General features: G+C 38.8%; 1 protein-coding gene across 6 annotated transcripts in view; it reads right to left on the reverse strand.

The window, feature by feature from the left end:
- Nucleotides 1-16,853, reverse strand: part of MN1 (MN1 proto-oncogene, transcriptional regulator) — a 215,046-nt gene that overhangs the window by 188,481 nt on the left and 9,712 nt on the right. Inside the window, exons 2-3 of one of the 6 annotated variants that reach the window (XM_089775220.1) lie at nt 9,788-9,879; nt 5,742-5,748 (exon numbers count right to left, since the gene is read on the reverse strand). The exons of 4 other annotated variants lie outside the window; for them this stretch is intronic. In XM_089775220.1, coding sequence (XP_089631346.1) covers nt 5,742-5,748; nt 9,788-9,879 — 99 coding nt within the window. Of the gene's footprint in view, nt 1-5,741; nt 5,749-5,974; nt 6,054-9,787; nt 9,880-16,853 lie in introns of all 6 variants that reach the window. One more of the 6 variants, XR_016348348.1, reaches the window with a different exon arrangement.

Here is a 16,853-nt window from a genome sequence, read left to right on the forward strand (position 1 = left end):
ACCATTCTACACAAAGCTGAGATTTGAAGTGCGCTATAATATGCATGGCATTATAAGCAAGGCAGATAGATGTAAAACTGTTTAGTTAAGTATAATTTGAGTATTTAAATACTGAAATTAACAATCAATACTCAACCACACAAATACAACCTGGTTTCAAGATTCTTATACAATTTATGCAGGCATTAAATGCCAATACTTAGGAAGCTGATCTGTCTAGCTAGTCAGTCCGTGCAGCAGGAGGGCTGCAGACATTTGCTTTATGGCATTTATAAGAGAGGCATAGACTTAGGGTTACTATATATCCAGGTTTTCCAGAAAAAGCCTCTTTTTTGAGTCTCCGTTCTCTGTGCAGGGGGATTTTTCAAACAACAGGCAACATCTTGGGGTTTTATAGAACAGAGGCTGCAGACAGGAAAGCGGCCCAATCTGTTTGCTTCCCAAATGGACTCTGCCTTGCATCCTCAACTGACTGGTTCATTCCCCTACAGCAGCAGCACCCAGATCCCGCCCAGCTAGCCCAACTCCCAGCTCCGGAGTAGGGGTCCCACAGGGAGGCACTGACTGACGGCTGTTGCTGTGTCCACAGCTTGCACTAGCTGCCCTGTCACTGTGACAGACGCTGTCCCCCTCCACCCTTCCCCTACCCATGAGTGTCCCCACTGCAAGTACCATTCTCCCCCATGATCCCACAGTGTCCTCTTTTTGGAACCTGAACTATGGTAGCCCTACATAGAACACATACTGCGTTTGAAGGTTTGAGCTTTTTCTACTGTGATTATCCTGCTTCTAGAGGTTAAATCCCACCTAATTTCCTGCTCATTTCTGTACATGCTCCCCAAGTAACACAACTTTCATTTTTTACATAAAAGAAAGGTCATACTGGGTCTGAGCAACAGCGGCCAATGCCAGGTGCCCCAGAGGGAGTGAACACAACAGGTGACCCCTCCCATCACCCATTCCCAGCCTCTGACAAACACAGGCTAGGGACACCATCCCTGCCCACCTTGGCTAATAAGTATTGATGGACCTAACCTCCATGGATGCTCCTGGACCAGAGAGCCCTGGAATCTAAGGGCAGAAGGGCCAGCCAGCCAGGGGAGGCATCAGTGTCAGCAGTCCAGCTGGGGGAATAACAGGACCAGGGCTCAAGCAGCAGCCTCCGGGAGTGCGTGGCTGAATTGGAGCCGCACGGCAGCATGCGCCAGAGCTGGGGCCAGAGCTCCAACCCCGTGGCTGACCCTGGCTGTGCAGGCCCAGAGTCCCAGCCCTGCAACTACATGGGGCTGGAGTCCCCCAGCTGGAGCCAGAGCCTATGCCACCTAGGGAACCAGAAATAGCTGGGCAAAAAGCCCAGCTAGGTTGGGGGAGGTGACAAAGGGTGCCTCCTGGGGCAGCCTGCCAACAGTGCATGATGGGCTTAGGGGCCAGTGGCAGGGGACCTTCCGTGGTCCAGCAAATTCTCTCTTTTGCCTCAAGTAACTAGACTTCAGCAACAGGGTACTTAGCATCAACTATCCTATCACTCTTTTGCAACCAGCATTCAGAGTTACAGCCCAACACAGAGGCAAACATACACACCCTACAGAAGGCATGGTATTTGCTAGTCTCCGAGGTGCCACAGGACTACTCATTACTTTGCAATTGTGTATTTCAGAGTAAAGGAAATAGCCTACTCTTGTCAACACAATTTGCAGATCTATGCTAAAATTTGACACCTTAACAGCCTTCCTGTCCACAAAGTATGTGTGTGCAAACCAGCACACTTAAATGATGTGTATACAAAGTTTAACATGGGGGGGGGCAACATCACCACAATCAGTAAAGACACGGTTATATGACGGCAATTCCTAGCCTTTGCAAAGGATCCTATTTGTACATGCATCTCCTCTGACACTCAGCCCTCAACAGACTCAAAGTTACTTCAAAGCACTGAGTATGTTGTTCTGTTTTTTAAAACAGTCAAGGGTCAGATGCAGCTGAATTGTCTGCTGGGTGCTGAATAAATCCCCAAAAGAGGCCTATGTATAATGAGGTCTTTGCCTAAAGTCCACATTAAGAAAAGTGTCATCACATTCCAGAGTGCCACCATTTTGACTTGCTCCTGTAGCATATCGTTTGTGGCCCCAGACTTTGTCAGAGCAATATAAGAAGGTCTAACAGGCCTTAATCCAGTTTGTCACCCCAACAGGGTTGCCAATACTATTACAGCCAAGAAACTACATGACCTTATAAAGGTTATTAAATATGGGGGTAAAAACCTGGTCCCACTGATCTATGCCAAAACTTCCACTGACCTCAACAGGATTTCACGCAAGGGAATTTATAAACAGTGTTGTGTACAACAAGGTGTTGACTCAACATGACAAGAGCGCAGTGGCGCGAAAATATTCACTTTCCCTGAAAGTGGAATGGTGCAGAGGAGGGACACCGTGGTTCATCCATTCAGAATGTTAGAACTCCAGTGAGTAAATCAGTCGGCTATTTGCTAATCACTGTGTGTACACACACACACTGAAGGCAGCACAACATACACAACTTCACACACACACACACACACACACACACACACACACACACACTGAAGGCAGCACAACATACACAACTTGGTGGGCAAGAAGATTGGTAAGTTACTAAACTGGTATTTGACAGTGATCTTTCTGAAGGCTGGCGCATCACAACTTTCAGGGATGTTGAGGGGAAAACTCTGAAAAAACTTTCTTCTCAAAAAACTTTTAAGAAGGAAGTCATGTCCTTTCTGATAGTTGTACTGCTCTGTTTACTGCAAGATTTGTGCAGTAAGTTGTATGTCCACTGGCTCTTGTTTATTTAGAAGGTCAGCACAGTAAAGTTTTCTGTAGTTTCTTTAGATGCCATGGTCCATACAAGCATATCCTATAGAAACAATGCTGTCAAACTAGGCAAATTCCTAGGTATGCTGTATATTGTATTTCGAGGCAAGAAGCCTGCAAAAAGCTGATCAACTCAACATCAATTAGATGGTAAGTCTGTTAAAAAAAACTGTTTATACCTTTGTGGATTATCAGAAAGACTCAAAGAAGCAACTCAAAATCTGACGGTGAAGTAGCCTGAGTCAGATTACTGCTAATTATACACATTCTTCAGTTCTCCTGAGCAGAACGATAGCAGTGCTGGAAAGAGTTAACTTTCTCTGGAACACATCTTGGATTTCTCAGAAACTCAGAGACTGCAGCTGAAACCGCCCTGACTGCTCCCCTGCCTGCCTGCCTGCAGTCTGACCCCTGACATTTCCACTCTGCATCTCACCGACTTACAAACTTACCCATACACAAACAATCAGGCTGGACATATAGAGGAGAACAGGAGGAGGAAAACAGGGGTCTCTCTCTCCAATTTTCTTTAATGCCTGTAATTAAATAATAATCAGAAACTAACTTGGGTGAAGGGTAGTTTAGCAGTAAAAACCTGCAACATGCCTGGCTAGACGTTTGTTTAATCCTGAAAGGGCCCCTTTCCCCCTTCTCCTTCACAAGGGGGGTTCTTGCAATATAACACTTTAAAGACACATTGAGTACTTTTTTGTATTTCACTTTAAGAACCCCAGGGAACAAAAATCCCTGCTCAAAACCTTACCAGGATTTAAAGATAAAGAATTTAGCAAATGAGATTTAATATGCAACCCCTAATTAAAGGATTATTTTCCCACTTAATTGCATTTAAACCTATGCAGCAAAATTCATATTAAGAAGATGCATTTTTACTCTTACCTAATACAAATATGCAAATGCGGAAGTGTCAGACACATTGTGGTGCTACAGGCCCGTACAGGGTCTAGGTCCCTTGCCATTTTTAATAGAAAATCTGTTTCTGAAGAATTTATAGCACTGATTTTAGTGGGTCCATGGCTAGGCAAGATACACCTGTGGGCTGGATTCGGCCCGCGGACTGAATCTGATGGCTGATTATACTATTTATGCCCTGCTGCTGGTGCCAAGAATTTCCAGGAGGTGGCTCAGGCAGCAGTACCATATTTAAATAGGGTTGCCAGATGGTCTCCCAAAACATACCGGACACGCGGTAATTTTTGGTTGAGGGGAAAAAAAAAAAGGAACTCAGGATAATAAGCTCTGGGACTCCCAGGCTGGGAGGTGGGGCCACAATCGGCACTAGGAGCCTGTGATTGTGCAGAAGCCTGGCGGGAGCCGGAGGACTGGCTGGGAGTCCCAGCCACTTCCCCCGCCTGGCTTCTGCACAATCACAGGCTCCCAGGGCCGATCGTGGCCCCGGCTTCCAGAAGCTCCCCCTGCCCATGCCAGACTTCTGTCCAGTGCACAACTGGAAAAATCAGAGAATACCGGACATTACACATAAGAGCGAATACCAGACGGTCCGGTAGAATACCGGACACCTGGCAACCCTATAGTTAAAGGGCTTTGCGGATCCCAATCACAGTGCCACCACGGCAGCGGACAGAGCCCCAAGCCTTTTAAAGAGCCGTAGGAACCCCAGGCAGCTGCCAGGCAATGCCACAGCAGCAAAACCAGGAGCGGCGAGCCCTTTAAATAGTAGCAATTAAAACGGCTCTTGGCCCCGTATTGCCTGGCAGTCACCCAAGGTGGGTATGGCTATTTAAAAGGCTCGGGGCTTTGGCCCCTACTGGGGCAGTGTTGGCATCCAGGAGCTGCACACAGATAGTTGCAGCAACCCCGGGAAGCTGCCAGGCAATGTAGTAGCAGTAGGGGCTAGGAGCTACAAGTCCTTTGCTGCTTTTTTTAATTCACACCATCCCAGACAGGCTAGCCTCCAGCCCCACCTCTTCTATCTGAGGCCCCACTCCTTCCAAGGGGCACCAGAACTAACCCATAACCACATACCAACATTCATGAAGTGACTCTCCTGCAAAAATTATTGCTCACCCATGGCCTAGCCCTAACGTAGTCACAGTGCCTAATGGTCTTCAATAGTCTGGCTACCCATACCACCACCTTATTAGTTCCGCCCTTATGGAGCCAATGAACCTGGAACAGTCATGGACCCTGCCAACTTTTTATTTGCACTGAGCTGAAACTTCATACACCAACTCCTGTCTGAAGGCTTTTTTTTTTTTTATGTTAAACAGAAAATACTTTTTAAAAAGAGTTTTATTGTGGCTTCAGAGCATTTGTTGCTCCTACCCTGATTTTAAATCGGTTTGACAGAATTCAATTTATATATAATAATTTTAACAGATAAAATCAACATTTATTTTTAAGATTTGTTTTATTGTTAGCTATGTGATTTTTTCACTGTTCAAAGTTATGGGTTTTAAGGTTTTTTTAATTTAATTTTACATTTGTAGAAAATTATGGGGACTCGGGAAATGGGAAGATCCAAATAATGAAGGACACTTGACATTGGTCATTCAAAAAAGTTAGCTTAATAACCATTAACATACAAAATGGCAACATAATGTAAAAAAAAAAATCTAAAATCAAGCTCTATAATCCTCAAGCAGCATTTTTCTTACTTTGCTTATATGTAAATTTTGATGGTCATCAATAGAAATACTTTGTCAACATGTGTGTGCAATTAATTCGATATCTATCAATGTTTACAGTAAAAAAAACCTGACCCTGCCATGACTATTACTAAAACTTTGTTCTGTTTACTTTTAATATACATTTCATGCTGGTGTAGGAGGCCAGCTTTCAAGCCACGGAACAAGGAAAATCACACAACAGACAAGCTTCTCAAAACCCTTCCTCACCAGTTTGCCTCACCCCTGACCTGGAAGGATAACAAGTGAGGGGCTACAAAGGAGTTTAGACTCCTTGGCCCATTCAGTCTTCTGCCTCTCTGCAGAGATTGCCAACAAGAGTGTCAATTAATGCCCATCATTGTAGTGGCTCCGTGATGTGCACACCTGTCCATCAAGAAGGAGACAGATCAACAACAAATTTCACATAAGTCAACAAACATGATTCAAATGTAAATGACTTTGGTCACTACTGACCTGGGCTGGAGTTGAACTGGTGATCTAAAGGGGAAAGGTCCTGTATCCCATACCCAATCCTTTGAGCCATGCAGTTACCCTAAAAAAACAAAAAACAAAAAACAAAAACAAAAACAAAAACCTAATTTGAACTCAGACTACAGTTCCTGGCAGGTGCACCCTTGTGTGCATCATTCTCAAAGGGCAAGCAGATGACTCACAAGACTACAAAGCACATTAGCTCCAAGTATTAGAGCTGGCCAAAAACTGGGAGGAAAGCCACCAAAATCTAGAATGTAAGTGTTCTGTTTGGCTTTTCTTGCAAAATATGTTTTAGATTTCCTAACAAGGTGGCTGCACAAGCCCTAGAACCACCGGTACGGAGAATGGAGGTGGGGGACAAACAGAGCTGTGCAATAATATTTAATTTATGCTGAGAATCTCCATACGCAGGAATTGTGTATTTGTGTGCATGTCTATGCTAGCTAGCACAATAGGATTCCAATGCCTCAGGCTATTAAGGTAATATAAATGCTCACTAATATTAGCATGTTTGGGGAGACTTCAGGTATCACACAAACTCCAGGCCAGTGTTTCTTCAAAGTGGGGCCACTGAAGCATGTGGATCTTCAAGGTTACTCCAGGGGTCCACCAGTCCCCATTGATCAACTCTCTCCCTCCTTCCCAGTGCCTCCTGAACACTTAGGAACAGCTGCTCAGCATAACACGGAAGAGGCACTGGGAGAGAGCTGGAGAGAGGGGGCAGGAAAGAGGCAGGGAAGAGGAGGGACAGGATGAACAGAGATGGGAAAAGGAGGGAACCTGAGAGAAGGAGCAGAATGGGGAAAGGGCCTGGTGCAGAGTGGGTGGAAAGTTTGGGGCAGCCACAACAAAATTTAAATCAAACTGGAAGTCTTAGGATTGCTAAAGTTTGAGAACCACTGCTTTATACTTCACTATACCCCTTCAAATACTAGAGTGGAGCAAACAGCAAACTTTTAAATAATTATTATTTTGATTCAATCATTTTTGTCACCTTTTTTTAATTTCATTTTTCACAACAGTCACGAGCTTGTGCTTCACTGCCACAATACTTGTAAAAAACAAATATTAAACTAAAATGCTAAATTCTTAAAATTTGCTGTAATTACATACATTTGATTGCAAATCATGAATTTTGTAATCTGCACTGTACTAGCTTCATGAATCACTCACAATAAATTAAATTGGAAATTTTATAATTAAATATACAATCCGTACCTCAAGTTCTATTGGCAAGTTACCTAAGTTATGTAATATTTTTCTTTTAATTGACTGGAAAATATAAGTAGTCAAGAGCATGATTTACAAATTGTAAATATTTCACATAAAAGTATAATTTGCAACTAGCCTGTTGTTAGTTAGGTACATAAGTCCTCCAGAGAACAAACAATGCTAACGTGATTTATGTAGCTAAGCAAGACACAACACTAATTGAAAAATCATAAATACAGTTCTTGCAAATTCACAATCTGAAAACCAATAATTATTTACTGAAATCCATGAAGAAATTTTAAATATTGAAATCAAGGGTTTATTTTACCATTAATTTGCAAAGAGGGAATTATTAAAATAGTTTATTCTTTGAAAATTAGGTATACCGAATAGTACTCTGTCAAATAGATTAACCCACGGTATTCTGATTTCTACTTTTTTTTCAGATAGTGAAGCAAAAGTCTTAATGTGGAAGAGACTCCTGTAATATACAGTTATATACAGGGAAGATCTTTTCCTTTTTTTTTTTTTTTTTTAGTGAATGTAGAATTTCCTTCCCAGTGCGTCTGAAGACAGATACAAGATTTTGAATAAAGTACTATTGTCACCTCAAAAAAGAAATATTAAATTTTGTCAAGCGTTGGAATTTAATTCTGCGTAGGGTTCTAAAGCTGTCTCCCAAACTGCAACAATTTTGCTTTTGTTTGTGAGCTATGCCCAGTTGGAGACTATGCACACTTTTACAATTAAGGAACTAAAATAAATCAGATAAATGCTCAAAATTATTCTAAATATGTTTAATCAAGGAATAACTGTACATTAAAATTAACATTTTAAGAGTCTAATAAATGTGAACAAACACATCCCCCAAGTCTTCTCTTTCCATCTGATCTTGTTCTGATTTAAGTCAATGACAGAATTCTCATTGACTTTGATTCTACAGGATCAGACCCTTTGAATATAGGTGGAAGAGCAAAAGCTGAATTGAGGTCCACTGCTGGCCAAAGGCCGAGAAGTGAATAAAGGCCTTAATTGCAGAACCACTGCAACAGACCTGCTAGTTCTGATCATATTTACAAAAAGATGTATTTTCTAAGCAGTACTGTAGGTGGTAAGTCCACTGTTGGCTTAAAAGCCATATACTGAAATATATCAGAAGGTGGTGCTGTACAAAATAAGGAAATCTCTTTTCCTGTATTTAATGTATCATAAAAAAACAATTTTCAGTAAAGAAAACGACACCTTAAGATGCGCTTTTCACAGCAAATATTTCAAGAGGCAGCCTAAAGGATTCTTTATGTAGATTTTTATTTTGTGAGAAGTCTGCAGCTTTGAAGTATATTTACTCCTGTTATTTTTTAATCATCATGAATGTATGTTAAATATACTGTGTGTAAATAATACTCATCGAAACATTTCCAAACAAGTTTTTAATTAAATGTTTTTTCTCTGTAAGCCTGAGTCATGAAAATCTGCTTGAACTACGAAGCTTTTTCCATTAGCCCCTCTCCTAAAATACAATTTTGTTCTCCACTGTGATATTCAACCACATTTAACATTTTCTTTTTTAAATAAAAGTATTACTATAAGGTCTAATTTTCTATTGCCCAAGACTGGTTATTTATGACTATTGCATGGTTGCCGGAAAGGCTATTATAACCCAAATGTGCTTGCTTGTCTTATGAATACCTACATCAATGGAAGAATGACCATTACTCACTCATATCAGGGAACTGTTCCTTCTAATCCAAGGAAAAGCTGTCACAGGGAAGAAAAAATACCTTGGCTTTCACATACACTGGCTAATGACCCATGACCACATGAAGCCAGAGTCAATGACAGCAGCACATCAGGATCTGGTTGTGACATAAATGCCCTAAAAAGAAAAACAGCAAGATAATGCTAGCAGAGGAAAAGAATTATTGTCATCCTAAATTGGTATGCATGTGTGAGTGTGAGTGTGTGTGTGCGCGCGCGTGCACGTGTGAACATACCTCCAAACTGCATAAAATCTTCTGTCATTGTGTCCAACTGAGACTAATCCAGCATAGATTTACTACTCTCAGCCATGCCTCACAGGCTAGTGACCAAAAATACTAGTGGGATGTACTGCACTGATCAACTTGGCACAAAAGCCACCACAACAATCTTTCATGGGAAGCACTGGCCTTGTGCTACTGTAATGAGAAAACAAGAGCAATAGCAGACCAGCAAAACAGTAAACACTACGGAAGGGAAGACAGACAAGTTCCTTGGAAGCACTCCTTTACAGAGCAATTCTTTCCATGAGACTTTCTACCACAGTGTCGCCCATTACTCTAGCCAGTGATTTCCTTTTTTCCCCATTAGGTGTTTATTTCAAGAGAAAAATTGTTTAAAATCATTCTGAAGATGATTAAGATATTTAAAATAATTGTTCTGGGTATTACTTTCACCAAAAAAAATGCATGCATAGTATCATAATGCATTTAAGCAAACTATCTGCACTCAAGTTATTTATTAAAGCGGCGGATTATTATTCATCTCACGCACATGGGATAAACTAGGTAGGGACCACAAAGTAACCATCTATCCTTTGACTTCTGTAGTTCCTCTTTTGTCATATTTCTTGCAAAAATGACTAAGTGACATACTGGTGTCTTCATTGCTTTCTGGCCATGGGCTGAGTACCTCTAACAAAGCCAGTAAGAACACAACTGACATTCAGACGAATCAAAAGGCACAAATGAAGATATGAAATTTCATGCATAACAAACGCACAGTAATCTAGTTCCTGAAGAAGCAAGGGGAAATCAAACTGTGCTGATATTTCAATCCGACACCTTTGGGCCAACATATAAAGAGTTTCCACAAAATTCCAGGATATGTTACTGTAACAGCCTTTTCAGCAAGCTGTAACTCGAGAGAAAAACACTGGAGCACTGGTTCTAAAGGGATAAAGAGATAAATTTCTTCTAAACTTTTAGATGAACCACTCCTGTTTGGGAAAGAATTTCATTAAGGTAAAAATATAATATGAAAAGTGCCCGTTTAAGAAGAATGTACTATTAATTCTTAACACTGTACATGGAAGGGAAAATTGAATTTTTATCTAAATGGTTTTTCTGCATAACCCATTCTTTTACAGCTCAGTAATGGGCACTCCTCACCATTAGTATTTGGGCCAGATCGCTACTGAAAGCAAGAGCAGTCATCGAAAACCATTTAAGAAAAATAACCCCTTAACATCTATTCCAAGAAAAGCTTCACACAAAAGGGGGGAGGGAAATAAAGTGCATTTTGCAATGTGGTAGGAAAGGAAAAGGAAAAATACAGCAAACACCAACTTTACAGATTTTTAAGCAATGTTTTTCTGGGGGGGTCTTGAGACCTGAAATAGAAACAGCTATTGCGAGACTGACTATATGAGCCCAATATGATCAAAACCACAATCAAATGGCACTATCACGTTGAAAATTATACAGCTTTTTTTCTTGCTATGGTGGGTTAGGAATCCAAAGTTTGCTTTCTCTTTGTACATAGTGGTAAATGTAGGCTATGAAAAACTATTTTAATTACAATAAACTATTGCTCCTTTCCCATTAAAACTAGTTTTTTTCAATGTGAAAATGAATGTAATTTAAACAATTTCAAAAAAATGATGCATTGTTCTAATGTTGTGGCCTTATCTGCATACAACAAGCAGCAGAAACATGCTCCATCAAAAAGTAAAAACAGAAACCAGAACTGAAGGGGACTGTTTAATTAAGTTTTGCCTGAGCAAAGGGATTAGATATCAACATGAAACTGACAACATATCTTCAGTTCTAAATATTATTTCAGTATCCTAAATTTGAGCTACAAAAAAACAATCCAGTGTGTCAAAAATAACCCAAAACATCTGATATATATATATCTTTGAGGTAAAGTAATAATCACCAAAACTTGAGGCTAAGACAAACCATTTTTTAAGCAGCATTCATTTGATATTCCTCATCTCTGACTTTTTTCTGCATGTTCTTTTAACCTACTTATTTTTGACAATCATGCTAGCAATAAAATCTCTCTCAAGAAGAAGTAGTTCAGAAATGCAGTAATTATGGTTGAGACTACTGGACAGGTAACAGTTTTATCCCTTTTACCTATCTGAAAATATAGTAATTATAGAAAACTATGTCTGTTTTAAGAGTTTAGATAAAAACCATTCCGAATTAAGAGTCAGCAACCAAACCTCCATTATGCTTAATAGGTAGGCATAAAAAATGCCATTGTATCACCATCTCACCCACTGCAGATACTCCAGCTCTTGAAGTTCATATCTGATTCAAGGAACAGATTTTTAACCAGCCCTTTCTGTGATGGAAAATAGGTGAAACTGAAAATCATTTGTATAAAGAGGTTTAAATTAAATTACCCAAATGTAAGAGGATTTGGGCAATTATTTGAACAGTAATTGCTTTCTCCAGAAAACACAAACAAATGATAAAGGCAACAGATCTGTTAGCAGCTAGACACAAAGATTCACAACATTATTTGGGCAATCAGGTGAGGGTAAACTATATTTTCATTTGCCAATAGCAAAGAAATCAGAACTAGAACTACAGCAAATCTTTCCTCCAATAGATCCAGTGGAAGTCAGAGCAGAAAACTACACTCTTCATTTCTGAAAACATGCATGTGTCCTTTCTTGGCTGTATCTCAGTCTAAGCAAGCAAAACCAATGAAGTGTATCAGAATATGTCCACTAGACTCTTTTCTTTATCTGTTACGTGCACGCAACAGTTAAAACTGTTATTAAAACCAAGGATATGGGGGTTTCTTTAGAGTTCAGTTTTATATTTTTTTTACATGTTCACTGCCTCCATCTCCCAGTCAAGTCACAGATGCAGGTAAACTCGTAGCCATTTTGTAAACCACCAGAATTAACTAAAAATAGATGCTATGAAACTCTCTCGACTGTAATCAAAAAAATTTGCTTCTCCATGTTCTTCTGTAAGCTTTACTATCTCAAAACAGTGAGCCCAGTCTTAATTGTATTTGAAGTGGTCCTTATTTTTCCTCTTCTGCTAAAGCTAAAGAAGTATATTAGAAGAGCAGAGAAAGATGGTGCACTGGCTGCTCCAGTGATTCTAAAAAGAGCATCACAGGTCTATATTTAGGGGTGAGTAGAGGCATTACAGCACTGAAGTCAAACTGATTGAAACTATTTTGCTCTCCAGAACATTTGCTTTGATTTTGCTTTTAAAATAGGAATACAAGAGACTCATCATGTTTTGTCCAAGTTAAAAATGTTTGGCAGCTCTGTAGCCTGCAACAATTAAATTGGTGCTATGTGAAGATACCAGCCACCACACTCTTTCAATGTTTTACTATTTTACAAGCTTCTAAGGATTGTCTAGTTTATACTGATAATTGAAGATCATTGCAGATGTTTTATACTATTCCACAATACAAAAGGATCACTTGAATCAGTCCGGCTTTTAAAAGTGTAATTGGGTTAAAGTTCCTATTTTTCAGATACATTGAGAAATCGTTTTTTAAAAAGTCATACTGGATCCAAAAAAAAAAAAATTAAGTAGACATAATTCAAACCAAAGTTACTTATTTATACAATATGTTAAGTTACCCAGCTACTTTACACCTTTATACTGTGCTCAACACTTCAGCCTAATATATTACATTAATAAAACTATGCAGATATACTACATTATATACAAATATACTACATTAATAAAACTATGCAAAAGGTTTAAACATATACTGTAGTTGCTATTTAAAAGTCACCTCAAGGTGAACACGCAAAAAAAAAAAAATCACAGCTCCCACACTCAGTGCCCTAAGAGCTGAGGTGTGTGAGGGAAACCTCATGCAAATATGTTTTCACATCATTTCAGTTTCTTTATCTGTTACTGAGATTTGACAAATGAATGTATGGTACTCTATTCCCAAACTACTGGGAACTATCCCTTTTTCAGTGGAAGTTGAGAGAGTCCTTTCCGGAGGGTGGGAGGGGGAGCACTATGAATACCATTTTCCCTACCAAATACAAATAAAAGTAAATGTAATTTGCAGAAAAGTTAGATTTACAGGTAAGAGACAATCTTCAACCTTTTCAGAGCCCCTCTCTCTGACTGTAGTGACGTTTAAAGTATATTTTGTAATCATGAAAGTCCAAGACTCTGCCTAATGGATCTGAACCAGAAATAGTGTGAGACTGCAGCAAGTTCACAAAGATGAAACTCTACCACTTCAGTTTGCATGTACACCACCATCTTCTCCTAATTCCATCCTGGATGCCATCCACAGATTTGCCATCGCACTTCAATCCTATCCTGCAAGTATGCCCAGCTCTTCCAGCCCTCTGCTTATCCAAAATAAAGACTGCCGACTGTAACAAGTTGTGTGGTCATTTTGTTACATGGCTGCATTGCACTGAGGACTGACCATTGGATCTATCTTCTCTTAGGTGGGCTGCAGATCAGAGTTAGGGAGAGCTTATACATTTGTAAAGAGCATTATCAAGCGCCCATGTCAATATAAAGTGCTATAGAATTACTTTAAACACAACTACAATTGAAATATTTTAAAAATTGATTCAGTTGTGATCAAAAGCAAATGTAAACTCAAATCACCAACAGCCAAATGGCAATGAATTGACCAGCTGTGCCATCTAGCCAAGAGACTGACTACTCACATATATATTTTCATTTCACTCTAGCTGGTGTAGCCTTCCAGACAATCAAAAGCTGCATCTGTAACAGTGCACAGCAGAGCACAATCTCTCCAGAAACAGTTAAGTGATTACAGTGCATTTTCATTTTACGTTTTAAAATGTCCTTTAATTACTCTCACCCTTTTCCCTTTCTGTCATTTCTCAACACATTAGAGCAAAAGGCACCAAAAGGTCACTGAATAGGAGATTACGTAAAAATGCGAAAGCTTTTCAGGAGGAAAAATGCAAAACCCTAAGATTCTAACCAAATAATCATAATGCTTAGTTCGCTTCTCATTTACATGTGTTAATGGACCAACTTTCATGTGTTGCACTTTCACCAATGAACTGACTGCAAGAGAAAATATAAAATTGTAAAAGGTATTAAATCTTCCCAATTACATTGGTGGGGGGGGAGGGGACATTTGCCTCATCCATGAATTAAAGAGTCTAGCTTCTAAACCAAAAAGTTGTTTCATTTTTTGTCAAGAAACATGCCGCCTTTTCAGTTATCAGGCCTTCCTCACCATTCGGATAATCTTTTCATTAGCGACACAAATTCTCTTAAATATTTTGTGACTACTGGCCTTGATTTTTAAACACATTTTACCATATAAAATGCCATTTCATAACGTGAATGATGAAATTCTTTCCTGAGAGCATGATCAAAGGCCTACCAAGCAGTATCCAAATAAGGAGGAAAAATAAGCTTGTATCTCAGTGGCACATTATCTAACTTTTCAGGTACTCGAAACACCGTACGCAGCTAGATAAAATAAATCAAATGCACAAAAGTTCAAGTAAACTAGCTTAGAGGGAGTAGATGGTAAGTGAAATGCCTAATAAAACATTCTGCAGTGAAGCACGAGTTGAATTCTTTAGGGCTTGTACATTTGTTATTTTTACATTTAATCTCAAATAAACTATATTTACTTTAATGCAAAATCTATCATTGGAGCACTTAAATATGACCAGATTTCTACATACGAAGCCAGAAAAGGCTTCTTCAGACAAACCTCAAAACCTAACAGAAATCTAAAGACTGCAACTTCATGCACTGCATTTTTTGTAAAAATACTATACAGAAAAGACAAATTTGAAAACATGTTATTAGCATACATTAATGATGTTTTTAGTAAAAGTTAAAAACACAGAGTCAAGAAACATCTCTCTTTGGTAACTAATAGCTGATGCATGTGTGCACCTCTGAGAAAGAAATAGTTTTAAATAAGATCCACTTCTACTAAATCTGTTACCATCTAATATAGTTAATTGAATACTTTCATTGGAAATTATAACTATTGGATTAGCACCTCTCAGATCTAAAAGAGCAACACAGTACACCTAAACAGGGTCTCCTGAAGAGGTACAAATTCATTATCTGTAGCTATTGAACACAACACAAATTCTAGGTCCCCTGTTATAAATAAATGAAATTAAGTGTCAGGAAAACACTAAAACTGCTTTCTTTTCTAAATATATATTGAGTGTAACACTGATGAAGTGCAGTTAAAAACGTCTCACAACTGATTACCCAAATTTAGGAAAACATTCATGCGTTCTCGGCTATGTGGCCTTTCATCGTGTGAAAGCAGAAGAGTGTAACAAAGACTGGATGTTTTGTGGATTCACTTGTTTGGTGCAATCCAGTATCATTTAAGATGTTCTCTTTGAAGTATTAAGAAAGTCTCCTTGTTAAAATTAATGGATTAGATCTCCAGCTGTTAAATTCACAGCCTTACATTTAAAAGGTATTTAACTTCACAACTCTCACATATAATCCTTAAACATCCTTCACATGGCAAGAAACTTCTCTTTGTGTTGTCCTTCCACAAAAGGAAAGAAAACATTTCAAACAGGAAAAAATAGCTTAACCGCCTCAACTATAAAATACATTAATGTTTGTCTCTAAGTTATTAGTATTATCACTATGGTCCATGTGTGTGATCCAACTAAAAGATACTGTGGAAAAATCTGTTTAATGTCCATTTAAAATCAAAACTAATAATTGAACTACAGGACAATGGCAAGAAGAATCACCTTGGAATTCATATTTCTTAGATAAAGTGATAGCACCTTCATTAGCACTGCAGAGGATATCTTCTCAGAAGTAACACTGATACCAAAATTTAAAAGTGTAATATAAAATACGGACTAAGAATACGGGGGCTACCAAGCCATCATGTTCTAAGTACCTCCCTAATCAAAGGTATCTTTTAAACTGTCCCTGAAGTAAGTGAATTTCAATTAGTATTACTTCAAAAACATAAGAATCTCAGACAATGTATTTTATTTCTTTAAAATAAGAAGGCATCCTTTAAAAAGGGGAAAAGCCAGAACAAACTGATGGAATGATTGCTACTGGTTGCATTAGTGGCGCACAAGAGATTGGTATTCCAAAATTGACATAGATAATCCGTGTCATTATGCATACAAGCATTCCAACCTGAAAATATAGAAAAGAGAATATATTTTACAGTAGTTACAAGACAGGTGACAATTCCACTGCCCAAGAATTAACCTCTAACTCTAGATATTCTAAATATGTTACAATCAAGTAACAATTGCTCCAGAGGTTTCAGATATATTTTTCATTAAAAAAAGGAAATACTGAACACCACAAAACTTCTCTTTAAAAAGACAAAAAAGCCAGCCTACAGGAAATGCAGAAAATCACACTTAGATATAATCAGGTTCTGAGTAAGGTATTTAACACACACTTTATATACATACATATTTCTCACACACACACACACACGCGCACGCACACACACACTTATAAATTATATATGTACACATATATCTATATAAAATATTTAAAAATGTACAGTCATTTGTCTAGCACTACAATTTTATATGCAGATATAAAAAGCATTTTGCTATATCAAAACCTTTCCACTAGCTCAGAAGACTGCAGAGCTAGGATTTAATTGTTACACCAATCTGAAATCTCTT

This window comes from Pelodiscus sinensis, chromosome Z, assembly GCF_052426305.1.
Source record: "Pelodiscus sinensis isolate ZL-2025 chromosome Z, ASM5242630v1, whole genome shotgun sequence".
In the NCBI taxonomy this organism is placed as follows: Eukaryota; Metazoa; Chordata; order Testudines; family Trionychidae; genus Pelodiscus; species Pelodiscus sinensis.